The 26,271-nt window shown below is 43.6% G+C and overlaps 1 protein-coding gene across 3 annotated transcripts in view; it reads left to right on the forward strand.

Moving 5' to 3' along the window:
• PIEZO2 (piezo type mechanosensitive ion channel component 2) overlaps positions 1-26,271 on the forward strand; it is a 334,394-nt gene that overhangs the window by 214,695 nt on the left and 93,428 nt on the right. For all 3 annotated transcript variants that reach the window (XM_060028655.1, XM_060028656.1, XM_060028657.1), the window contains exons 8-15: positions 12,230-12,392; positions 15,036-15,155; positions 17,750-17,788; positions 18,718-18,856; positions 19,480-19,625; positions 22,390-22,620; positions 23,290-23,413; positions 24,873-25,147. In XM_060028655.1, the coding sequence (XP_059884638.1) occupies positions 12,230-12,392; positions 15,036-15,155; positions 17,750-17,788; positions 18,718-18,856; positions 19,480-19,625; positions 22,390-22,620; positions 23,290-23,413; positions 24,873-25,147 (1,237 nt within the window). The remainder of the gene's footprint in view (positions 1-12,229; positions 12,393-15,035; positions 15,156-17,749; positions 17,789-18,717; positions 18,857-19,479; positions 19,626-22,389; positions 22,621-23,289; positions 23,414-24,872; positions 25,148-26,271) is intronic.

Consider the following 26,271-nt stretch of genomic DNA (forward strand, 5'->3'; position numbering starts at 1 on the left):
GGTGCGAGGGCTTCAGTAGTTGTGGCACATGGGCTCAGTAGTTGTGACTCGCAGGCTCCAGAGTGCAGGCTCAGTAGTTGTGGCACATGGGCTTAGTTGGTCCGCGGCATGTGGGATCTTCCCGGACCAGGGCTCGAACCCATGTCCCCTGCATTGGCAGGCAGATTCTTAACCACTGCGCCACCAGGGAAGCCCTCTTTTTTTCTTTTTGTTCCTCAGACTCGATAATTTTGATTGTCCTATCAAGTTCACCGATTCTTTCTTCTGTTTCCTCAAATCTACTTTCGAATCTCTCTAGTTATTTTCATTTCAGTTATTGTACTTTGCAGCTCCAGAATTTATTTTTGGTTTCTTTTTTTATAATTTCTCTTCATTGATATTATCATTTTGTTCAAACATTTTCTTGCCTTTGTCCATGTCTTTGTTTAGCTCTTTGAGTATCTTTAAGACAATTTTATAAAAATCTTTGTCTAGTAAGTCCAGTGACTGCACATCTTCAGGTATGGTTTCTGTTTATAATTTCTTTTCCTTTGACTAGGTCATATTTACCTGATTTTTTTGTATACCTTATGATATTTTGTTGAAAACTGGACATTTGAATTTTATAATGTATTAACTCTGGAAATCAGACCCAGGGTTTGCCTCAGTTTTTAAAAAAATTGTTGTAGAGTCTTGACTGGAGATCAACCTGAAGTGAAAGCTTAGGGTCTTCCCTTTTCTTTTCTGAGTCTACATCTTTTCCTGGGCATTTATGACAGTTTTCTGAATTCCTCCATATACATGGTTGTTCTCAAATGTGTCCCCCCCAAAAAAAGATGTGGCTCCTTTAAATCCCCTGGAAGCTGTTTCAGTCAGTTGAAACAATGATGACCAGCTTTTGTACCTGCACTTCAGTCACCATAAGCAGCAATCTGCAATTCAAATACAAACCCCAGTAGTTGGAGGACAAGGTGTTTATTGCCCACCCCAGCTCCACCAAGCCACACCATGAATGCAGGTTGCCATTCCCACTGCTGCCTCTCATGGGGCTGGAGCATGGGGAGTGGGGACCTGTTGCCACACTGAAGGCTGAATTTGACCAATATTAACTGTAATTTTCCAGCCAAGCTTTTCTCTGGAAACTTCAAGCCTTTAAGTAAACTCCAGAGTTCCAAAATAGTTACTTTAGATAGTTTCTGCAGGTACAATTGTTGTCTGGATCAGAAGACAGATCCTGGTGCTCTCTACTCCATCATCTTCCTTGTTGTCCAATCTCTGCCTTTTAATTGGAGATATTTAGATCGCTTACATTTAATATAACTATTAATATTTTTAAGTTGAGATCTATCATCTCTCTGTTGTCTTCTATTTTCCTATTTATTCTTTCTTCCTCTCTTTTTCTATATAAATTAAAATTTCTTATGATTCCATTTTACCTCTTTTATTGACTTAGTAGTCAACTCTTTGTTTCGGTAAATTGGTGGTTGCTTTAGGGCATCAGTAATTCATATTTAAGTGATATTATACTACCTTTGTATAATATAAGAACTGTTCAATGATAAAATGCAATCTCTCCCTTCCTAGAATTTGTACCATTGTTATCATACATTTTACTTTTATACTACACTATTATTATATTTGTTTAAAGGGGTCAATTATATTTTAAGGGTTTTTAATTAATAAAAAATTCATATTTACTCAGGTATTATTATTTCTCATGTTCTTCCACACGTCCACATTTCCATCTTTATTATTTTTCTTCTGTGTAAAAGAATTTTTTTCACATTGTTTTTTGTAGTGCAAGTCTACTGGTGATAGTTTTGCTGGATATAGAATTCTAGGGTAACAACTTTTATTTCACTACCTGAAAGATGTTGCCACACTGTCTTCTCACTTGCATTTTGTCTGACAAGAAATCTGAAGTTCTTATTATTGTTACTTTGTATGTTAATATTAATGAAAAATTGTTGTGCTCACCTTCCTGATAACTGCTTCCCTGAATTAAAAAAAAGAAAAAGAAAGAAAGAAACAAACAAAAAAACCAGTTCTACCATCCATTCCATGATTCATTGGGTTTGGAACTGGTTAACGTGACCACTAAGCCAGTATTTCACTCTTCTAAACCTTTTAACCCCATCCACACTAACATGTATGACATGAAAGAGTGAATTGTATATTAATTTTATCTCTATGACAGCAAACACAAATAAAAATTGTTTTAGGGCAAATAGACAATTTTTTATTAGACATTTATTGATGGAAGAGGATTTTTTTTCACAAAGATAACCTTTGTCTTTCTTTAAAACTACTTTCAGCTATATTTCCATGATACATGTTCATTAAAATATATTTGTGTTTCCCTAAAATAGAAAATTCCCAAGCATGGTCCATTCAGCTTATAATTTTTGTTGGACCACATTACAAGGACACTTTGTAGAAAGTTGTGGCCATTTCCTATGACATGAACCTGAGAAACTTAGGACTTTATTCCAGAAAAACATAGAAACATTTTTACCTGGACTTACAGGGAGAAGATCTGGGTTTTAGCTAGTCTTCTGCCAATTGTTTCCTTTTCTAGATATGTTTGCTTCTTCCTTGGATAACTTTAGTTTAGTTACAACTTTTCTTACAGAAGATTTCTTGCTTTCCCCTGTTCAAGCATTTCTCCATAAATGGATTATCCAGTCTTTTTCCTTCTATTTCTCTGACCTTTCTGGCACTACATGAAACTCCTTGGTCATTAGCTTGCAGGTTTCTCTTTAGCGCCCTTCATATAAATTAAAATGTAAGAGCAGACAATCAGCTACTCTCTTGGAGAGTGAGATACCCTCCTGTGGGGTCAGTGAGGTGCTCCTGTGCCCTTCAGAGGTAACTCCTGCTGCTCTTGATGCTCAGGAAGAGGTGGTGCAAGTCATCTCTCTGCACCCACCATCTAGGCAAAACAGTTCTACAGGAGGAAAAGCTTGACAACCACTTTCCTGTGGGTGAACATGTCAGAGCACATTCCCTAAAAGCGTTCCACCGTATTTGAGTAGTATTCCTGCTAGCATGGGTGCTCTGTGATGACAGGGTTAGTATCTTATTTACCTGCATATCCTCAGCACTAACTGTAGTGCCCAAAAGACTCAGGACTCAGCACATAAAAGGACAAATTTAATAAGTGTGTCCTATAGTAGAGCTTTCTGCTGATTAATACCCCTTTCTTAGGGATTCCTGATACTGTTGGGGTTTTCTTATTTTACCACTTACTGCACCTGAGAAATGGGGTGGTGTGATTTGATGCCAGCAGACCTGAATACATAAGCCCCACCACTTAACTACCTTTTGATTCATTTGTGCCTCAAATCTGCATGTATGATGGAACCAAAAGCAGATCCCCACCAGAGCTGGCCTAAGACATTCAACATAGTGCCTGATTCATCCGAGGAACTGTGTGCTTGGCATGGGTCTCCTTCTCTCTGCTTTTGTAACTTCATTCGTTATTAACTATGTAGGGCTTTAAAATGAGGTATTTAAGTCCATGTTTACATTATAGCTACTTAGAGAAAGTTATAGTCGTGGGTAATAGAAGTACCCACATTTTCTGGGGTTTTTTCTTATGCTCCCAGCATGGAAGGCTGCAGGGCTTAGGGGCTGAGCTTGGTTTTGTCATAAGAAGCTGTGCAGGATGACCAACTGGTCCTGGGAGTCCTGGTCCTGACTCATTTCTCACAGTGCTCTCAGAGGTGAAAATATGTTCAGGCACGGGAAGTAGACCATAAATCTACAACATTCAGAGAATATGAATGTTCTCTTATGAACTCAAGATGTGACATCAGAGAAGGGTAGAGGGCCTTAAATAGTGAAATGGGAGGGACCTTCCACATGACCTCAATGTTTCCATCAACTATCCCTATTCTGAAGACAGCACACCTTGTACCTGGTGCAAAATTGTCCATGGACAGAATGCTTTTATTAGAAGGCAGCGTTCTGCACATGTAGGGTTAAGCCCAATTACAGCAAACTGGCAGAATGTTAAGACACACATGTGCCAAAAAGGACTTCAAAGCCGTGATACAGAGCCCGGGGGACTCAATGTAAAGTTTTTCCAAGCTTAAGAAAACAATGTTGTACGGAAATGGTCAGATTCCAATTTCTCAAAAGTGTCTATGAGTTTGGCATGGAAACGTGTTTAAAGTATAAGTAAGAAACTAATGAAAAAAGACGTTAAACATTGGCTGTGTTTTTCATATGATGCAATGCAGGGGGAAAGGGGGTTGGAAGCCAGAGTAGCAAGAACTCATGTGTAAAAGCGGTCTGTCCTCACCCAGATGGGACGCCGTATGGACCGGAGAGCATCTTGCTGGGAGGGTCACTTAGAGGTAGATTCAGTCTCCTTCCAGCGAAGACATTTGTCTAAAGTTGAGGAAATTCCTTAAAAGGGCTGGAAACACAGACCTCCCTTTCTGTGGACATCTGACTGGCCTTGCCTTTTTCACAACTTGTCCTTGCTTTTATTCATGTGTAAAACTGATTCTGTTTTGCCCCCTGCCAGCAGTTAGATTTTTGGCCTTTCCTGGTACTCACTGCACCGTGGAGTTTGGGATCAGGAGGAGATTCTGACTCCCTCTGCTGGCGGCTCTCGAGCTGTCTTGCTGGCCCAACGTTCTCAAGGATGGTCCCACACACACACCAGCTCTGCCACCTTGACCCCGTAATGCTGGGGCATTCTGCGGGCAGATGTATCAGAAGGTGGGGGTGGAGGATGAGAGCAGACAAGGTGGGTGTAGTTGAAAAGGTGACCCCAGGAGTTTCTGTTTTGCCCGCTTTGAGGGGACTTCTTTTTCTCCTTGAGGATCACTGAATCCACAGACTCTCCCCGTTCTAGACTTGAAAAGTCATAAGAGCAAAGACAGTGAAGGCTGTTGAAATGAAACCCACCAGAAGCATCAAGTCTGTGTCCCATTACGTCCAGAACAAGACTGCAGCTCACCTCATTCACATTCTCCTTGACTTAGAAAGTAATTGTGGGCCATTCTTTGCAAAGCATCTTTCTCAGTTTAATACAGGAGACATACAGATTGTGGGTGTGTAAGAGTGCACATGTATGAAACAACAGAAGAACCTATGTTTTGCAGAAACCAGTCTACTATTGTCAGTATCCTCAGTGGCCTTCTTCTCTTTCCTTTGATCCCATTACCAGGATGAAGGAAAGAGATTTTTCTTGCTGAATAACCTAATATTAATAAGACAATGTTGTACATTTTGCACACCCTCCCTGCCACTCACCCAGACTCTCCCAACCTGTGCCAAATATTCCCACCCTGGAAGAGCTTCGTTCCCTGAGGGGGACTGTGCTTCTACTCCATCTTAAGAAGGACATTATTCACTCTTCTTTGCCAGCAATAACGATATAGTATTAATTAAAAAGCTGTGACTGTGACATAAACCACATTCATGTCATACTTCATAGTAATAACAACAGTAGTCGTAGAAGCCAGAATTTACTGAGCAGCTGTTACGTGCCGAATTCTGTGGTATTGCTTTATGTGCATTATATCGTATACCTCCTTACCTCTGTCTTGTCATCAGCCACATAGATTTGCCATAATGAAACTGAAAAACAAGCCTGCTAGGATGAAGCTGATCTCCAGGTAACCTACCTGCCTGTCAGAACAAAATTCAACACCCTTTAAAGGAGAACATCACAATCTAGACACTTAATGTGAAAATTACAATGTCTAGCATCCAGTTGAAAATTATTAGACATATGCAAAACAAGAAAAAAATCCATCAATGAAAATCGACCTAGAAATGGCAGACTCTTTGAAGCAGCTCTTTTTTTTAACATCTTTATTGGAGTATAATTGCTTTACAATGTTGTGTTAGTTTCTGCTGTATAACAAAGTGAATCAGCTGTATGTATACATATATCCCCATATCTCCTCCCTCTTCTGCCTCCCTCCCTCCTTCCCTATCCCACCCCTCTAGGTGGCCACAAAGCACCAAGCTGATTTCCCTGTGGTGTGCAGCTGCTTCCCACTAGCTATCTGTTTTACGTTTGGTAGTATATATATGTCCATGCCACTCTCTCACTTCGTCCCAGCTTACCCTTCCCCCTCCCCGTGTCCTCAAGTCCATCTCTACACCTGCGTCTTTATTCCTGTCCTGCCCTTTTAATTATTTTCAAGATTAAAGAATACAAACATCATGAAGACAAAAACAGAATCTATAAAAAAGAATTGATGGACCAAAAGAACAGATGGAAGTGAGAGCAGTGGGAAAAAAAATACTGTAACTGAAATTTAAAATTCACTAAATGGGCTTAAGAGCAAATTAGACACCACAGAAGAGAAGACCAGTGAACTTAAATATAGGGTCTTAGAAGGTATCCAAATTGAAGCACAGAGAGAAAAGAGATTGAATAATAATAAACAGAACCACAGTGACCTGTAGGATAATTTCAAAAGGTTTAACATAAGTGTAATTGGAGTCTCAGAAATGTGTGAATACAAAAAAATATTTTAAGAAATAATGGCCAAATGTTTCCCTAATTTGATGAAAAATATAAACCCATAGATCCAAGAAATTCAATCGAAACAAACAACAAAGAAAACCACACCAAGTCACAGTATAATTAAATTCTGAATAACAGTGATAGAGAAAAATAGTAAAAGCGTCACAATAAAAAGTACCTTATGTTCAAGGGAATGAGAATAAGAATTATCACAGACTACTCACCAGAAATGATGCCAGTCGAAAGACAAGAGGACAACATCTTTCAGGTTCTGCTGAAAGAAAGAGAAAAGAAATCAAGGTATAATTTTATATCCAAGGGTATAGGTGGAAGAAATAAAGGTCAAATAAAGACATTCTCAGACGAAAACAGGGTATGTGGGTATATGGCCAAAAATATTGAAAGTGGGGTCTTGAAAAGGTATTTGTGCATCCATGTTCATGGCAACTTTATTGATAATCGCCAAAAGGTGAAAGTCTTCATCCTTGGAGAAATGGATAAACAAAATATGGTCCATCCATACAATGGAATATTATTCAGCCTTAAAAAGGAAGGACATTCTGATACCTGCTACCACATGGATGAACCTTGAGGACATTATGCTGTATGAAATAAACCGGTCACTAAAGAACACATACTGTGTGATTCCACTTATAGTCTATAAGGTATGCAGAGTAATCGTCTTTATGGAGACATAAAGTAGGATGGTAGTGGCCTCGAGCTGAGGGAGAGAGAGGGGTGAGGGTTTAGTGTTTAATGGGGACGAGTTTTAGTTTTGCAAGATGACAAGTTTGGGGATTGGTTGTACAGCAATGTTAATGTAGTTAGTACCCCTTCACTGTACACTTAAAAATGTAAGATGTAAACTTTGTGTTATGTGGATTTTACCACAATTAAATGTTTTAAAGTGGGGTGTTATTTTCAGTATTATGTATTTCTTGCGAATGGCTGGGTTTCTGTATTACCGGAGACTGAGCAGATGTGGTCTGGAGTGAACCTGAAAACAAGTGGAGGTTTTGTGAATCTGCCAACATGTGCAAGTAGAAACGAATACGCAACCAAGTCATAGCCACCACGTGCTGTCAAATGTTAGGAGTGCTTTGGAAGGAGAGAAGAATCGCAAAGCAAGTGCTCCCTGCCAGAGGAGGAGTGGAAGTGATGTGACGAGAGACCCTTCCTGTAGCTGCGGTGCCCACCTTTATCAAAAAGCTTCGGAGTGAAGTGCAGTTGTAGGATCTTGAAGGAATCATTCAGGCTGCTCCATATTTTGTGCCTATTTGATGTTTAAATATTTTATTGCTTCCTAATTATAAACCTGGACTCTCAGGTTTTTTAGAAAAGTTTTTTTTCTGGGGACTTCCCTGGCGACCCAGCGGTTAAGACTCCACGCTTCCACTGCAGGGGACGCGGGTTCAAGCCCTGGTCAGGAAACTGGGATCCTGCATGCTGAGCAGCACGGCCAAAAAAAAAAAAAAGTGTTTTTCCTTAACCATATACATGTATTGATTGATCCATCGTGAAGGTAAAGTTCGAGATTCTTTCTGGCGGCCCGTACAGAACAGAAATAACTCTCTGTAATACAGGGCCCAAGCAGACTTCAGTAAGTTACAGTGTTCTCTGGTGCCTTGTTCTGCTCTTATTCTGTGTTCTTATTTCCCAGACTGAGCACACTGAAATCATGGATGTTGGGGTTCTTTATGGACAATGTCTTCCCATCCATTCTTTTTCTTCTTCAAAAGCAAGAACTTGGCCACCCTTTAGTCTCTGTTCCTGCTAGGACTGCAGACATCTGCTCTCACTTCGTGGTATAACTTTATCCTAGTGTTTTTAATTCAATTAAATAAGCTCACCCCTTTAAAGCCTGCTCTATACTAGGCATGGCCATCAAGGCAAGACGACAGGACCCAAGTCCTTTTTTTGAAGAAATTAGAATCAAACTGGACAGAGAAACAAGCACATGAACGTTATAGAATAAAAACTATGACTACAGATAATGATTGCTGTGGATGCACGGCGCAGGATAAATTGATTTCAATCAGGAAAAATCGTAGGAGGCTTCCTGGAGATGGTGGCAAGGGAGCCAGGCCTTGATGCTGTCGAGAATGCCCAACAACAACGTAGGGAGTATTAACAGAGGGGTCAGGTTTAGACTCTCAGTTGACATTGACAGTAAAGAAAACCTGGACTCAGAGAGGATGAAGAGCTGGTGCCTGCGGCCGTACCTAGTTGTCATAATCAACATCAGGGCCCCGACTGTAGTCCTGGCTGTAATCCAATCCCACCTTCCTGGACTGCTGGTATCCTGGTGACCCCTGCAGTACTGGATGGTTGGGGTACCTAGAAGGGACCCACTGATACACCTGTATTATGGAGTGTGGTTGTCCTGTGAGACAGCCTACTCTGTGCAGCCATGCCTGGCCTGCTGGACTGGATTTGCGTTACCAAGGAATCGGCAGGGTTCCCGGGGTCCTACCCCCCTCATCTGTGACCTCAGAAGAGTCACAGCTACCTCAAAGAACCAGACAAATCAATAAATAGCAAAACCAAAGGGCCTGAGATTTTATGGCAAATCCCAAATGGCCCAGTGAGGCTCAAGTCGTGGTGTCTGGGATCAGGGAGAGGAGGCCAGGGGACACTCAGCTGGGCCATGGGGTTATTCTCCAGGTGGTGGAGGACAGGAAAGAAGGAGACGAAAGTGACGTGCTGAACCCGAGCGCTCTGACGATAACTCTGGCGACGGTCCCAACGCGGAGGAGGGAGAAATGGAGACCATCATTCGGATTGCCATTGTCCAGGAGGAGATATGGAGAGCTGCCCTGTGGACAAGGTTGCTGGTCATGAGATAGAGAGCCGAGCACAGGCCAGGCGCCCACGCAGGAGCACGTGCCGGCTCCAGTGGGTCTCTGCTGGGAGTGGACCATGACTCGGGACCTGTCTCCAGCCGTCCTCTGAGAAGTGGAAGAGGTGTGAGGTCTTCAGATTCGTCCACATGCTTGCACCCGTCCCCACCCCCTCTCCTGTTAGGTTCCGTAAGGAACTGAAGGTCCAGAGACGGTGAGCCGCCCTCCACATGCATCTGTGTCCGTCACCGCTAGAACTGGGCTAAAGGGATCTTCCAAATGCATAGAAGAGAAGATCTTTATCTTTCTCCCTGTAAATAAGCAATAACTGGAATGCATTTCTCCATAGTCGTGTCCCTGTAACTTCTCAGGCAAAGAGACATCTCTATGGAGAGATTTAAGATAGTCATTTTTAAGTTCTTTTAACGATGGATACATTTTAACAATGTAGATATCTTTATTCTATCAGTTTGGACCAGGACCACTGTGAAGACACTAATGGTTAGTGGGAATCATCATAGAAGGAAGTCTATAAATATCCGATGATGCGTCAATAATGAAATAGATTTTGCTGTCGCCATGGCCACTCCCTGACTCCCCCCAACCCCAGCCTAGCAGCTCTCAGGATTTCTTTTCTCTCACCTACTTATCTACCCTTTGTGGACTGTCCGGACGTCCAGCATTCTTCTGACGACCCCGCCCATCACGCATCCTGGACACCCACACACAGAAAGGGTCTCTGGAACACCCTGCTCTCACCAGACTCACACATCACAGCGTTACCTTTAGAGTGAGAGTGAGTCCTGGAGGGCGAGGGCTGTGATACCACTTCTCTGGGTGTTGTCAATATCGAGACGCAGTCCTGGATCACGGGAGGTCTGCAATAAGAAGATAAGGAAACGAAGTAATAGTTGGATATTGTCTGGCATCCTAGAATCGTAGTGCCAGAGAGGATGTACAGACTTCCTATCTGGTATAGGAATTCTCTCTATAGTATCCAGACTCTTTAAAGAGAGAGAGAGAGATGTTAGGTCTGACAATATTTGCATAGCCCTGTTAGAAAAACTTCCTTACAGGGCAAAACAGTCTTACATGCTATAGCTTCTACCCTTGTTTGTTAGTCTATACACTGCTGGTACAAGACGTAAGCCTGATTGCTCAGTTGGAATGAGCTGTACTATCAACGGGAAGGTGTGGTGTTGATGTAATACAGGGTTTTTTTAAGAGACACGTAATTCAGTGTACAAATAAGTGCGGAAATTACCACTAACATTCTGATGGGGAAAACAGGTATTTTTAAACTGACGAATGGTGAGGTTATTTCTATCGTATGTACCAGGTGTGGGGTGAGAAGAGAGAGGATTTAGTAGCTGAAATCTGTCACTTAGGTTAATCCAAAGACTGTCCAGTTTGTTTAATCCTAAATCTAAAAGCTTTCAGTTCTGTGTACTTCATACAAGAAATTTGCATTTTAATGGAGGACTGCAAAACGATTTTTGGAATGTTCCATCATTCTAAGTGGGGCATAACTCTTTTGTTATCAGGACATTTTTCTCTGTAATGCTAACTACAGAAAAAAATCTGCCTGGACCTGGGAGAAAAGCTCTATGATAAGAGCAAGTTCTAGTCTAACTCTTTTCTGATAAAATCAAAGAAAGTTACTTTCTATGTAGCTTTCTGTAAAATCTGTGCTCAGCAGTTCACTAATACTGCCCTGGCCTCGTGATAATAACAGCAGTAGCTCTGAGAGGTTTTACAAGTGGAGAACTCATAGTCCTGGAAAACCTTGTAACAGTAAAGAATGGGATGTAAAAGTTAAAGGAAGTTTGCATTGTAAAAGCTACGTACAATAGAAAGATGTAAGACTCACTTAACATGTAAACATATCTTTCACTTTGTAGAGTCACTTCTAAGAAAAAATTCACATAAAATGAATTTCTGAATGAATCATATTTACACAATTCCCTATTATATAATCAGAACGTATCTGATTACATAGTAGAAATCAACATTTAAAAAACCTATTTCAGAATTTAACAATTAACGATATATATATATATATATATATTTTTTTTTTTTTTTTTTTTTTTTTTTTTTTGCGGTACGCAGGCCTCTCACTGTTGTGGCCTCTCCCGTCCCGGAGCACAGGCTCCAGATGCGCAGGCTCAGCGGCCATGGCTCACGGGCCCAGCCGCTCCGCGGCATGTGGGATCTTCCCGGACCGGGCACGAACCCGTGTCCCCTGCATTGGCAGGCGGACTCTCAACCACTGCACCACCAGGGAAGCCCTAACGATATAATTTTAAGGCTGTGAAAAAATCAAATTGCCCATAAATAAAATTCGACAGAAATATGTCTTACAGAAACTCTAGTATACAATATCTGGCTTTTATGGCTGAATCATAGAACCGTGTCCAATTTTAATACTTGCCCAATAATATCAACACTAACTGAATAGCTAGTGCTAGATCCCACCTAAAACAAAGTATGTGCTCATTTAGCTGGACTTAGTAACATGTTACTACATACCTGACACTTCAATAGTGCAGGGTTTTAATAGGGCTGAGTGACAATTCAAACATACATTTCTAATAGGTGTGCAAGGATTTAGTATTAGCTAGATTTTTGAACCAGGGTAAAAACCATCTGGGTAATGCTGGCATGAATTTTATAGACACACTAACACACAAGTGTATGATTTTAGGATGCATATATTATGTGTATATTTTATATATATACACACAGATACTATTTAAAGATGTAGTTATGTATACAGAAGAGTCATGAAGTATTTAGAGTGGGATGGATCCACCTAGGACTAGCTCATGAACGTGTTAAAACCAGCTGTTTGTGTTCTGTTGACTGGACCCAGATCTTTGTTGCATGTTTAATATTTTTCTTTGTTTTGAAACAGGTTGTTTGGTATCAAATCAGTCATCCAAACAGACTGTTCCAGCACGTGGAAGATCATAGCAAACCCAGACCTGTCATGGTACCACCATGCCAACCCCATCGTCCTGCTGGTGATGTACTACACGCTGGCCACTCTAATCCGAATCTGGCTACAGGAGCCCCTTGTAAGGATCAAAGGTTTTCATGGTCTTGTCTGCAAAGTAGCCTGGAAACTCCAGGGGAAAGTGTTCATTCCTATCAACTGCTGGCTAATTAGTACTATATGCCAAAATAACTATAGTGTTCTTATTATAGTATTTTGCTTCTGCCAAGAGTTCTAACTGAATACAGATACTATCAGGACGAAGACCAGCTTCCCTATGTTAGCATCACCCCTGGCTACTCAGATGGTCCGTGGTGAGGGGAGTGGAAGCGTCATTTTAATTGAGCACTTACTAAATGCCAGGCCACGTGCTAGGTTGTTTACATACATTATCTCATTCAATCCCCTGCATAACTCTCAAGAATAGGTATTGTACCCATCTTAGAGATGAGGAAAACGAGGTTCGAGAGGTAAATCACACATTTACCAAACAGTAAATATTGGATTCAAGCCTACATTTGCCGACAAAGCTAGGGTCTGTATGACGACACACCCTGTTACCACGGCGACTGGAGTTTCCTAAATCTTCTCAGACCTCCAACCTCCGATGGTGCCGTGGGGATGCCCCCGCTCTCGGCGGTACCATAAGCCCCGGGGGCCCCACCACGGGGCAGGGCTGAGGACTGGGCTGTTCCCTATGGGATTAGTAGCATGTGGCACTTTGGGAACAGGACCAGGGTGGCGTGTGGCCTCTCTCTTTCCCCTTTCTGTGACAGGAAACTCCAGTCTGCTTTTGCTTCCCCTAAATGACCCTGAGAAGCTCAGCTGTAAGGCAGCTGATCCGCACACAGGGAGGCAGGTGGTGTAGACGGGGCTGCCGCATCTCACCTCATGGCCACGTGCTGGGGAGCAGAGCTCACATTAGACACCAGCCTGGCGCCTGTGATGCAGTCCCTCCAGCTCGGGGGCCCTGGTGCCCCGCCCGCCTCCCCTCTTTGTCTGCTCATCCAGGCTCCATCCACGCAGTCAGCTGGCTAGGCAACCAGTGTTTATCAAGAGCTAGCGTCTCAGACACTGGCCTGGGGCTGGGGGTAGAGCGTCGGTGTGAGGGGGCCCCAGGCGTGAGGCCCCGCTCTGGGGGACTCTACATTGTACAAGAGGAAAAGCAGCCCCCAAAGATGTGAGCAGGCCCAAGTCGGCACAGTGAAACCCTGAGAGGTGTGTTCCATCCATCCCAGCGGGAGTGCCTCCTGCAGGAAGGGGGTCTGCCCACCTCCCTCCTGTGGGAGGACCACACAGGCGTGCTTGTTTGCAGGGGCCTCATGACTCACCTCTCCCTTGGAGCCAGTGATGGCAGTGACGTGGTGACAGAACGCTCTAAGGGCTCCTGGAGAAGCCCAGTTACCTTCTGTTACCTTTTCCTCCAAGTCTCTTCTAAGATATGAGTGTGCCAGCAGAACCCCTTAAAGTGGTGCTGTGTTCGCTTCCGCCACAAACACACAGATGTGGGTGTGTGTGTGCACACATAAAACTGTGCAAAAGAGATTAAACTATCTCACGGAAACTATCTCTGAACAATGTCTCAACCAACGATGGAAATGACTTTAAGGCCTTCGGGTTCACAAGAGTTCCAGGTGCCCTTGGCTTTCTCCGTCGTGTGTCAGGCAGGAGCTTGTGCACAGGTGCTGCTGGGCTGTTACAGACACTTGGCCTCCTTAGCCACGGGCCCTCTGGGGTGGACAGTCCACATTCCAGGCCACACAGTTCACAGCAGGTCACAAACCACAGCGTCTGCGGGGGTGTGTGGAGAACAGGGCCTAATCCACAACAGCATCGACCCTCAGGGGTCTGTATTTTAAGTGGGGCTGGGACACGGGACTTTCTCAATGAGGTGCTGATGGAGGGCAGGTGCCTGGTTCTATCATGGCTCCAGGTGGCCTGGCACATTTCATGGAAAACATGAGTTCTGTGGTAAAAGTCTACGGTATATGTTTGAGAAAGAGAGAGAGAAGCAGGTGTCTGGAGGTGAATGTAACACACGGGCTCCCCGGGGCATCTGGTGCTCCCCGTGGGTGCTCTGTGTGCGCTGGGCCCCGGGAATCGGGCAGTGGCACTACGTGCCCTCCCTCTGCCCCCATATCAACATGTGTTAGTGCCTTTTATGGGGCATCTTTGTTGGGAACCATCCTCAACCACCAACTGCGTTCTGATCCTTTTTTTCTCTCTATCAACTCTCCTGGACCAACTGTCTGATTCAGGCCAAGGTCCCATTAGGCAAGGTAGCTGTGTTATGCATCAACTCTCTTTTTGCTTAATATCGAGTGTAAGCTCTAGATGACTCTGCTTTTAGTAAATGTCTTCTTCATTAAAGATTCCCGTGGCTGAGTTCCACAGTCAGGTGTGACTTTTGTGAACCCAGCCCAGCCCCTTCCTCCTGCAGGTTAGAATACACACAGGAGGCTCGGTGACGTAACGTGAGCGCCTGTTCCTGTATTTCATGGGGCTTAGCAGGGAACAGGAACAAGCGACACTGCTGTGCTTCGCGTTTACAGGGTGGCATTTCGGCCATCTTTGAAAGTGTCTGGATAAAAGCCCATGTAGTGTATGCGTTACTTTACAAAATCATCACATGGAGGTAGAGATGGGCAGGTGTGTCTGGTCTCCCAGGCCGCTGAGGGGCTGCTCCGGGGAGCAGGGCTGTCCTGTGGGTTATTCTGTGTCTCAGGTGCAGGAAGAGAGGACCAAGGAAGAGGACAGAGCCCTGGCCTGCAGCCCCGTCCCCGTCACAGCCGAGAGGAGGCGGAGCCTGTGGTACGCGACCCACTACCCCACGGATGAGAGAAAAGTAAGCCGCAAGGAAAGGGGTTTCTCGTTTATTTTGCTGCTTTTTATTATATTGCTGAATTCAGGTCACATGAGTCCACCTGCAAACCCAGATTGCTTAGTTTACAGGAGCAGTTTGATGAGGAAGTCTTAGTGCCCAACATCTGTTCAGAGAAGGGAACCCAGTGCTTCAAAAGGAAACCCCAGGCTCCATCAGACCCAGACTTTTATAGTTCAGTGCTTCTCCCTGAAGTCTCTTAACCCTAGAAGGAGAGTGTTCTTAATTTTTAAAAAAATGTTGTATTTAAAACAAACAAAAAACAACAAAGAGACCCCTTGGCCCTGGGCGGTAACAGCTTGGGTGGTGGGATGCACTGCAGAGAGTAATTCCCTGTGTGGGGGTGGCTGCTGCAGTGACGATGACTGCTCACACGGCCTTCGGGACACCGGCCAGTCTGTGTGGACGTGCAGAGCCCCAGTCTCTCGCTGTGTCGGGGCCGCAGTGTGGATGCCAGGGATGGGAGCACAGCTGTGTGATTCTTCATCTTTTCACCATTTGTTCACTATTTTCAACACAACCCAGCCACTGACTTGTTAAAATGGCCCATCTGCAATGTGGTGAAGACAGATACAATTCTCAGACGGGGTCAGCACTTTGCTTCCCAGCACGTTTGGGAATCGAGGAGCAGATTCTCTGATTGACTTGGTGGAAGAGTTTCTCTAAGACACGTGGTCCTAGTTGATGCCTGACTGTCATGGACTGAGAGACAGGGAAACAATGAATGAACTTCTCAGGGAGCTGGCAGCCACGTGGAACAGACGTGGTGCCCGGAGACCTCTGGGGTTTCCGGGGGCCCTTTCCTCCCATCACACGTGTCAGACTGTCCTGCCATGTCACTAAGCCAGAGAGACAGCACAGCAGTTTCCAAAATGAGGTCTGTGGGCCATCCCTGGGGATTCCTGGGACCCTTGCCAGGATCCACAGGCTCGAAACTATTTTTGTAATAATACTTAAGACATTCGCCTTTGGACTATGTTGACAATTGCTCTGATGGTACAAAAGCACCAACCAAGGCAGCAGCACGAACCCCCGCAGCCGTGGTCGTGTCCTTGGAAAATAAGCAGAAAGGCCAGTTCCACTTAAGAATATTCTTGATGAACCAGGAACAGTCATTGCTTTTCTTAAATGTCAACCTTGAGGCACATACCTTTTTAATATTCTGAGTGACACGAGGGGAGGTCCCCCTGAAGTGCTGACCCCTCGAGGAGGAGAAGCACTTGGCAGGTGAGCCGCCCAGGTCGACGTGCAAGAACAGCTGACAGACAGTTGGGGTGGCTCAGGTATGGACATTCAGCAGTTACTGGAAAGTGAATGGAGTGGTCCATCGCTTCAAGGCAAACAACTGACAGCATTTGTTGCCAGTGATAAAATGAGAACTTTTAGTGAAAATTAGAATATTGGAAGACTCGGATTTTGTGCAGTACAGCGTGTCAGTATTCAGCGGGGCTGTCTAATCCCTAAAGCACATCACCAGCACGTGCGGTCACAACGTGTGTGTAGGTAAAGGACCCGGTCCGGGTGCAGGATCCTCCAGGGGCTTTACTGATTCCACACACAGCTCACCTTCGGTTACTTCCCCATCTTGAGTTTGGGAGAGGGTCCAAGGAGAGGATCCACAGTCTGGATGGACTCCTGAGATACTTCTTTCTTTTCCAGCTGCATCGCTGGGTGAAGCCAGAGTTCCTTTAACTACTTCAACCAAAACAGTACCTCACAGCAGATTGAATGTGCAAACAGACATGAGAACCCAGACATTAAAGATACTCAAAAGTGTAAAACAACAACACTCTTTTCATTATTTTTTAAAACTATAGCTATTTGAATAAAATTATTTATGTGAACAAGTTTTTTTCCAATTTTTAATGAATTAACAAGTGAATAGTTTTAATGCCTCCATTTTAATTTCTAGCACAATAGGTACTGATGGATAGGACCTGCATAAATAAAAACTCTTTGGGACCTTCAGTGATTTTTAAGAAAGTGAATGAGTTCTGACCCAAAAAAGTGGGAGCACCTTTAGCTCAGCAGTTACTTGTTACTGGGGGGAGCCCCAAACCCCTAGCATTAATAGAGCTAAAAGGCATAATCGTGTCATAATTCTTTTGTTGCAGACAATACACAAATCTTAATCCCAGCCTGCACTGCACATCAAATTTTCTTTATTATGAAACTTCAATTTCTTGAAAAGTCAATACTTTCAGAATTCTGCAGACGTCTCAAAGGGTCCTAGGAATATAAAACCAAGCAGCTAATTCTATTAGAACAAAACACTTGAAAAAACGTAATCAGCTCTTTTGTAGTCATGTGGTTAATGAATGAGTGCTTACTGACTGTCGTGATTAAAAGTTAACATCGGAAACTGGAAAGGGTTATAAAAACAGCACCCTCCAGCTGCGTTATTCATGCCTTTGTATTTTGCCTGGCAGGTTTAACACACTAGCATGCAGCTAGCTGAAGGGATGGGTATGTGTGTAGTACAACTTTATCGCTGTGTATAAACATCATGATGCTTTCTGCTCACATATTAACGTGCTGTCCTGCATTGCTTTTTGCAGCTTTTATCCATGACTCAAGATGACTACAAACCATCTGATGTTAGTATATCCTTAGAATCCTCAATTTTGCGCGTGTCAGTGATGTAAAAGGGACATAAATGGAATTAGCCCCTCTGAGTGTATTTTAATGGTCTATAAAATTTCCATACATTTTTAAATAATTTTTTTGCAGAAATTGTATCTGGTTTATTGCTGTTAAAACACTGACTCATAAAACATGAGCTCGCGTATAAACATATAAAATGTTTTTAAACTTTTAAAAAGCCACGGTGGAGGGTTTGCCTGTTCCATGATTTGAATAAGAAGTCTTGCATGTCCATGGACACACATATGTATGTGTGCGTGTATATGTTTATATGTATATGCATAAATGAAAAATTGTAAAGCTAAAGAGAGAAAAAAAGCAGGAAATTGTATTTAGTGTACAGCGTGCTGCAACATGGGAATTGCAAGCTGCAGCATCAGGTAGAGACCTGTGGGGTTGCTGTCTAACCTGAGAATTTGCTAAGTCCTGGGAGCCGCGCAGGGTGTGGGGCAGGCAGGGGGGCCCGGGCAGTGCTCGGGCTGCAGGCCGGGACCCGGGCGAGTCTGGAGTTCCTGTAGCTGGAGGATGGCTGGGGGGAGGGGCCGTGAGCTGAGGCTGGAGAGGAGACAAGAGCAGGTCCTGAAGCCTCAGCAGCCTTTCCAGGCTTCACACTTCATAGCGAGGACGGAGAGGGGGGCACGGCCTGGGGTGCAGCAGAGGTGGGCAAGGTCAGGTTTACCTTGTCCTGTGATGGCTCTGTGGGGTGTAGGTTTGGAGGGGGTGAGCAAGACTGTCTTGCTAGTGGGCATCACTGCCGACAGTGCTCGGCCCCCCATCGGCTCTGCACCATCCCGTGTGCCCACCTACCAGGAGGGAAGGAGGCAGGTCCGCACTGGGAACCAGAGCTGCCGTCACAGCTGCTTTTGCCCCGCCTCCCCGGCAGGGCCTGTTGGTGACTGTGAATGGCAACCCTGTGGATTACCACACCATCCACCCCAGCCTTCCCCTGGAGAATGGCCCCGCCAAGGCCGACCTGTACTCCACCCCACAGTACCGCTGGGAGCCCGCCGCCGACTCCCCGGGTAAGGAGCCGGGATCTGTCTTTGGTTTATCCTCCCGCAGGAGCTCTGAATCTGTCTTTGGTTTATCCTCCCGCAGGAGCTCTGAATCTGTCTTTGGTTTATCCTTCATTGGATTTGGTTCTTTTTCCTTTTTTTTCTAGCAGAGGTTGCTTCCTTCCATGGTCAGTCTGATGAAGCTCATTTCCTTAACTTCTGCCTAGCTTTTGCCCCTCCATCTTGCTCTGTGTGTTCTGTCCTTGGGTACAAAATAAGTGGCCTAATTGGGGTAAACTTTGAAAAATAAAAGGTAAAAAATTATTTTAAACAAGTCAACTTGTTTCTAGTGTTAAGACTATGTGCATATGTGTGTTTTACTCTTTCTGTAATTTGATGGCATAATCACGGCCAATAGTTCTGCTGGTTAGTGGATGATGTCTTCAGAAAGAGCTCTTTTCGTCTCATAAAAAAACCAAGAGCCCCAAAACTTGGATGAGGCCTTTCTCCCTTTTCTCTCAGTTTATTGTGTTGAAAGAAAGCTGCCCTGTTACTGTAGATGACAAATACATGCTCTGTACTGCTTGGGACGTTTATGTGAAATTCACATATTTGCATAGATTTTTATATAAAATAATCTGTCCCTCTAGAAAAGAAGGAGGGAGAAGATGAGAATGAAGAATTTGAGGAGGAGAAGGCCTATGAGGAGGAAAGGAGTGTCAAAGTCCATGCCATGGTCTCTGTGTTCCAGTTCATCATGAAGCAGAGTTACATCTGTGCCCTTATCGCTATGATGGTGCGTGCCTACGAGAACCCTTAACTTCTGCTTGGATTCTGCCCCTATATCTTGCTCTGTGTCCTGTCCTTGGGCACAGAATTAGTGCTGGAGGGATGGACGGTGCTTGCACCCCGCCGGCTCCAAGCCCCACCACCTCCTCCCGCCAGCACTGATGTCTTCATCTTCCCAATGTCTTGGCAGAGAATGGTCGCTTATGGTAATTTCTCATGGGCCCTTTATATTCTAGATTTCAAAGCCATGTCCTCTGTGCTAGCTAGCCCCCTCCTAAATATTAATACCTTTCTCTCAAATTAGCCTAAGTCAGACTGTCCCCTATTTTGCCGATCTTAAAGGACATATGGGTAGTTTTTCTAGGTGGCATTGAAGGTGTTCACGATTAACAAAGGCCACTTTTATTTCTTTCAGATAATGAGGGTTATAGTCACAGCTTGTCTTAGGTTTGAGACTTTATTCCATTTGAGCTGCAGCAAATGTTTACCAATCTAAGCGTCAAGCGCTGAGTCCCCGAGGGCTTCTTCTGGTTGTGAGCTCTCAGTTTACCTGCGTTTCTGCTCACCGCTAGGAACATGCTCATCTCCAGCATCAGAGCTTCAGAAATCGTCCTTGGGACCAGAGACAGGATAGAAAAGAAGGCCAATTTCTGCTCTTCCTAAAAACGAATTTTACTGGGAAAGCTAATTTATTTTGAGAAACTTATTTCACACAAAAGTCTTCAAATTTTGTGGCCAGTAGTGAGATCCCATGGACACCGTAAATGATAAAAAAAGAAAATATTCTATAATTCTAGGGAAAAAAATCACCTAAAGACAGTTTCCCTAGGCTCTCAGTCCAGAGGTCTCCTGAGAAAACCTGTTTGCACGTCAGCTTCAGCTTCTGCAAGGACCATGGCCATGGCTGAGAGCATGGGGAACAGAAAGCTCCTCAAAATTAAAGATGGCTCTTTTGGGGACTGCAAACTCTGTTCTCTAAATAATATGAATTCTGGGCTCTCTGGGTACTTTTTGACACTTTAAAGGTCAATCCCTAATTTACACTACAGCCAAAACTCTATTTGAAAACATCAAATAATTCAGATTCTGAACTCAAAAGAGTATACGTTTCTTTTTCTGTCTCTAAAAAGAAGCCAGAGAAGTTGGTTTCTTTATGTAAAGAAATAGAGCTTAAAAAAAAAAGAAAAACTTGAAATACACATTCAGCTCCTCAGTAGAAAAGAAATCTATTGTAAAAACAATGCAGGAGAGCAGATCTCTTGTTAAAGACGTGCTCTCGTCTGGTGCCATTTCAGTTGTTTTCATGGAGCCCCAATATTAATGCTTTAAAAGTGCCTGTCTTCCGTGGAAGTTCCCCCGTGGCAGCAGACTTTTAATCACAGACAGAAAGGAGCACGGTCTGTTAGAACTATAGATGTCTTTGTTCAAAAACACAAAGAGCGAAATCTTCACAATTTCTTTTTCTCCCTCTTTCACCCAAACAAGGATAATGTACAGGGGGAAAAATACGCTGGAATTATAATATCTGCGAAGATTACTTTCTTGGGTCCTCCACAAAAAAATGGCCAGGTCAGATCTGAATTTCATCCTGGGATAAAGGCATTAAATATTACCGACCTTTGATAACACTATTTCCAAGGAATACTATCTTCATGAAAATAATTCAGACTTGGTAATAGTTGTCAGTCACTCACTTAATTTTACTAAAAGCAATTTTAATTTCCAGTTTATAATTACCATATGTTTTAACCAACAGTTTTAAATAACTCTACATTTAAAAAGCTAGCTCTGCTTTCGGACAGATTTGCACATTGCTGCAAGGAAGTATTTGTTTGTTCTGTGCTGACTTTATTCATTTATCTTATTTATCTCAATACTTATCTGCTTTCCAGAAGCAAAACAGACTTGTAAAACATTTCAGACTTTACGAATAACTCTTGGTAATTCGTGATACTCAAGAATATGACTGATTTCAATTAGCTCCAAATAACAGCTAGAAAATATTTTTAAAGACCTGTTCACAGAAATGTGGTATCCGAGTTTATGGTATGAGAGGATAGATTTACTGAAGTTAATGGTTCTCATGAGCCTGATTTTCTAGAATGTTCCAGCAGCTGCCCTTTGAGATATCTTCTGGACCTGTGGGAGTTTGGTGTGAGTGAAAGATGTCTTGCCTCTTGCAGGGCAGAAGGGGAGGCCGGCCTCTCCATTCACCTGGCTTTACTGTTTGCGGTGTGCGGACACCTAACACTCTACCTCCTCCTGGAGATTCCCTGGTTCCTATCATGTCTGTCTTCCCGGCGGGTCTGCTAAGGGTGACCCCTGAAGCCAGCTTGTGTGCTGACCCTGTGGTCCCTGCAGCTTCTGTTTCTGAGCCCAGCTTGGCCACACTCACCCAGCACCCTGAAAAAATAGCCAACCCCAAGCTGATTCGGAAGAATAAAGGAGAAAGCAGGTTGCTTCTCATTCTGCAAAGCAGGGTGGAAAGGAAGACATTTGGGGCTGGAGGGCAAAGGACGTGGGGTGAAGCCCCCTGCCCGACCCTCTTCCTTCCAGGAAGTCGAGGACAAGTGCTAGCTCACAGAGGCAGCCTTTCTCCTCGCTGTGTCCCCTGCCGCAGCTGGGATGTCCCTCCATGATTTCACCACAACACCCTCCCTCCATAGTGTGAATGTTACTGACCTTTACCTGCTAGATAACGTCTAACTTAGCGGGGTGGGGCCTGTATGTTGTATTGACCGTCACCGTTTTCTCCTCCTTCCTTCCTGGAGGCATGGAGCATCACATACCACAGCTGGCTGACGTTCGTGCTGCTGATCTGGTCCTGCACTCTTTGGATGATTCGCAACAGAAGGAAATATGCCATGATCAGCTCTCCATTCATGGTTGTCTACGGAAATCTCCTGCTCATATTACAGTACATATGGAGTTTTGAACTCCCTGAAATTAAAAAGGTCCCGGGATTTTTAGAAAAGAAAGAGCCAGGGGAACTTGCCTCAAAGGTAAGTGAACAGCAAAGCAAGAAAACAAAGCATTCAGACAAAACCACGGTAATCAAAACAAACACATCCAAGCAAAAAAGTACAAAAATACGTTCCAAATATTTGCTGCTGCTTGAAATCATAATGTTTTTCCTAGCCCTCAGGAAAATGTTAATATAAACGTGTGGGCACTTAGAACAATTCCCCCTTCAGCTTTGGGAGAAGAATGGGAATATTAAGGGGTTCTATTTGCTGGCAAGAAATGTTCTTCTTTCCCGTCTGTGGAATTCTTCAAAATACGGACCACTGCAGAAGCAACAGGGATCATGGAGAAATACATCATCTTCTGATACTTGTGCTGATGTCAGGGAAGGACAGGAAGTCAAGGACTAGCACCTTGAAGGGGACCACTGGTCCAAGTTGGTTTCCAGCCCAGATTGTCCTGTGCATCTTCCCGGGGCATCCCAGGCATGAATGCACCCTGGCACTGGACGGCATGCCAGCGTCCTCGGGAAAGGAGATTTAAAAACCAGTGACTTTCAGCTGAAATCAAGTGGGTGCCTGACTCTATCTCAAGTGGAAAGGTTCATGTAATTGCTCCCACTGAAATGCAGAGAAGGCGTAGTAGTTGTTGAAATAGGCTTATGCTTCAAAGACTTGATGCTCGTGTCCCTAATTCTCTCCTTTCAGATCCTTTTCACCATTACGTTTTGGCTGTTGCTGAGACAGCACCTCACAGAGCAAAAAGCTCTCCGAGAAAAGGAAGCTCTTCTGTCTGAGGTCAAAATCGGAAGTCAGGAAAATGAAGAAAAAGGTAATTAGTGCGTGAGGTGTGTGACGGGAAGAAGGGCCCCTGAGGACATCCAGGGGGCTGTGCTCCAGACCAGAGGGAGGCCAGGTGTAGACGTGAGCAGATAAATGACCGTGTCCCGGGGCCAAGTCCCCGTCCACAGGAGCTTCAGAGACCCTGTGTCATTTGATCCTCACAAAAGTGACTCCCACTTCAGGGAAGAGAAACTGAAGCTCAGGGAAGTGCACTGGGTTCTCCACGGTCATATTTACTGAGTGTTAGTACCAAGAAAGTGACTCAAATCTTCCAAATTCGAATCCTCTTCTTTTCAAAGATGAATATACCACAAAGTCAAAAATAGAATCTGATGTTTTGATGATCGATCACCTCTGTAGTTTTAGACCTGCTATATGGGTAAAATGAGAGCCTCTCACTCCCTACCTGCCTGGATGTACCAATAAATATCATTTAATGTTAGTAGAACGGCTTGGAGACCACTAGTGATGTGTGTAGCCTTGTCTGAAAAGGATGCCATAAAGGTTCACAGAGGCTGGGCTGGTAACCTTAAGACTAACCCGGTAAGGAGGAGAAAACCAACACACACCAACTCATCCTTTTCTTATAGTTTCTCGTTTAGACCTAACCATGGACTTACTTTTCAGCAACAAAAGTCTATAAGATTTGAATCTTGACTCTTTGACTTTGGATGTGTCTGTTAATAGAGTGATTAAATTCACCAGTTACTTTATATAAAGAATAGTTCATTTAAGATCAGCAGTTGCTCTGACCTCTCACCTCACTTGCATTCCCCTCACTCTGTGGATCTCCTGGTCATTTGAATACATTATTTAGATGTATTTAATAGGTTGCCTTAGTAACACAAAAATGAGTCATATATTAGCATATTTTAAAGTAAGACCAAATATAAGCTTTGCATTGCAGTGCATAAAACTATTTTAAACTTCGGTAAATTACAATTATTCTTCAATTCTAATTTAAATTAAATGATATTTGGCTTTAACTCTTACTTTCTTAGTTCTCTAAAAGCATACTTTTGGTTAAGATTATTACCATTAACCCAAATCCAGTAAAATACTGCTAGGATTGTCTGGAGTCATGTTAACGGTTGGAATTTGAAGTTGTCGTAGTAGTTTTTATTCGTGTTATTGTTGCCTATGTATTTTTCCTCGATCCTGCAATAGTTACAGCAGGATATTACAAGTGGAATAGGTGTTATAAAAAGATGAGTATAAAAGTATTACCAAATGTATTTCTTTAAAAATATATTTCAAGAAGTTTAGGAAAATGGACTATAATTAGTTCCATAAATTCTGCCTTGTTTATTAGAACCATCTAAAATTATTTAATTCACATGGTAATGCATGAAATGCGTGCGCTGTGCGGCACTCCCATCACACCGGGCAGAATGTGGTTCTGGTCTGGGGACCAGCTCCATTGAACAGCACGGTCTTCTCTTTTGAAGATGACGAACAGGACATACAGGTGGATGGGGAGGCCCAGGAGAAGAAGGAAGAAGAGGAGGCAAAGGAGGAGAAGCAGGAGCAGAAGAAGGAGGAGGACGACGACAATGAGCAGGACATCATGAAGGTGCTGGGTAACCTGGTGGTGGCCTTGTTCATCAAGTACTGGATCTACGTCTGTGGAGGCATGTTCTTCTTCGTCAGCTTCGAGGGCAAAATTGTGATGTACAAGATCATCTACATGGTGCTCTTCCTGTTCTGTGTGGCCCTGTATCAGGTGGGTACACAGCTGTCCCTGTTTTTCAATCCTCACATCTGTCCAGGAACGTACGTGAGCTTCTTTCGACAAGACTCTAAGTTACTGTGACCTCGTGAAAACATTGTGTAAAGGGGTCGATGAGATTCAGACATTACACACTAGGAATCCTCAAATGAGAAGTAGCTCCCTTCAGCTTGTGCACTGATTTTAAATGTTAGGTTCTTAAAATGGTGGAGAAGTGGTTAGAGTGGGCATCCTTGTCTTATTCCTGGTCTTAGAAATGTCCATCAACAGAGGAATGGATAAAGAAGATGTGGTACATATACACAATAGAATATTACTCAGCCATGAAAAAAGAACGAAATAATGCCATTTGCAGCAACACGGATGGACCTGGAGATTACCATACTAAGTGAAGTGAGTCAGACAGACAAAGATAAGTACCATATGATATCACTTACATGTGGAATCTAAAATACCACACAAATGAACTTATTTACAAAACAGAAACAGACCCACAGACGTAGAGAACAAACTTATGGTTACCAAAGGGGAGGGGGGAGGGATAAATTAGGAGTTTTGTATTAACGGATACACACTGCTATATATAAAATAGATAAACAAGGACCTATGGTATAGCGCAGGGCACTATACCCAGTATTTTGTAATGACGTATAAAAGAAAAGAATCTGAAAAAATATATATATAGCTAAATCACTTTGCTGTACACCTGAAACCTATACAACATTGTAAATCAACTATACTTCAATAAATAAAATAAACATGACAAAACTGAAGGAAAACAAATGCATGTGTAAAATGAAGTCAGAAAAAATTCATAACTTTTTCAAAAATTATTAATTAAAAAAATAAGTCTGGGGCTTCCCTGGTGGCGCAGTGGTTGAGAGTCCGCCTGCCGATGCAGGGGACACAGGTTTGTGCCCAGGTCCAGGAAGATCCCACATGCCGCGGAGCGACTGGGCCCGTGAGCCACGGCCGCTGAGCCTGCGCGTCTGGAGCCTGTGCTCCGCAATGGGAGAGGCCGCAACAGTGAGAGGCCCGCGTATCGGAAAAAAAAAAAAAGTCTGTATCATTAGATTACACGTTTGAATAGTAGTGTAAAAACCGTGGCTGGATAATCT

The sequence above is a fragment of the Delphinus delphis genome, chromosome 13 (genome assembly GCF_949987515.2).
Source record: "Delphinus delphis chromosome 13, mDelDel1.2, whole genome shotgun sequence".
Taxonomy (NCBI): domain Eukaryota; kingdom Metazoa; phylum Chordata; class Mammalia; order Artiodactyla; family Delphinidae; genus Delphinus; species Delphinus delphis.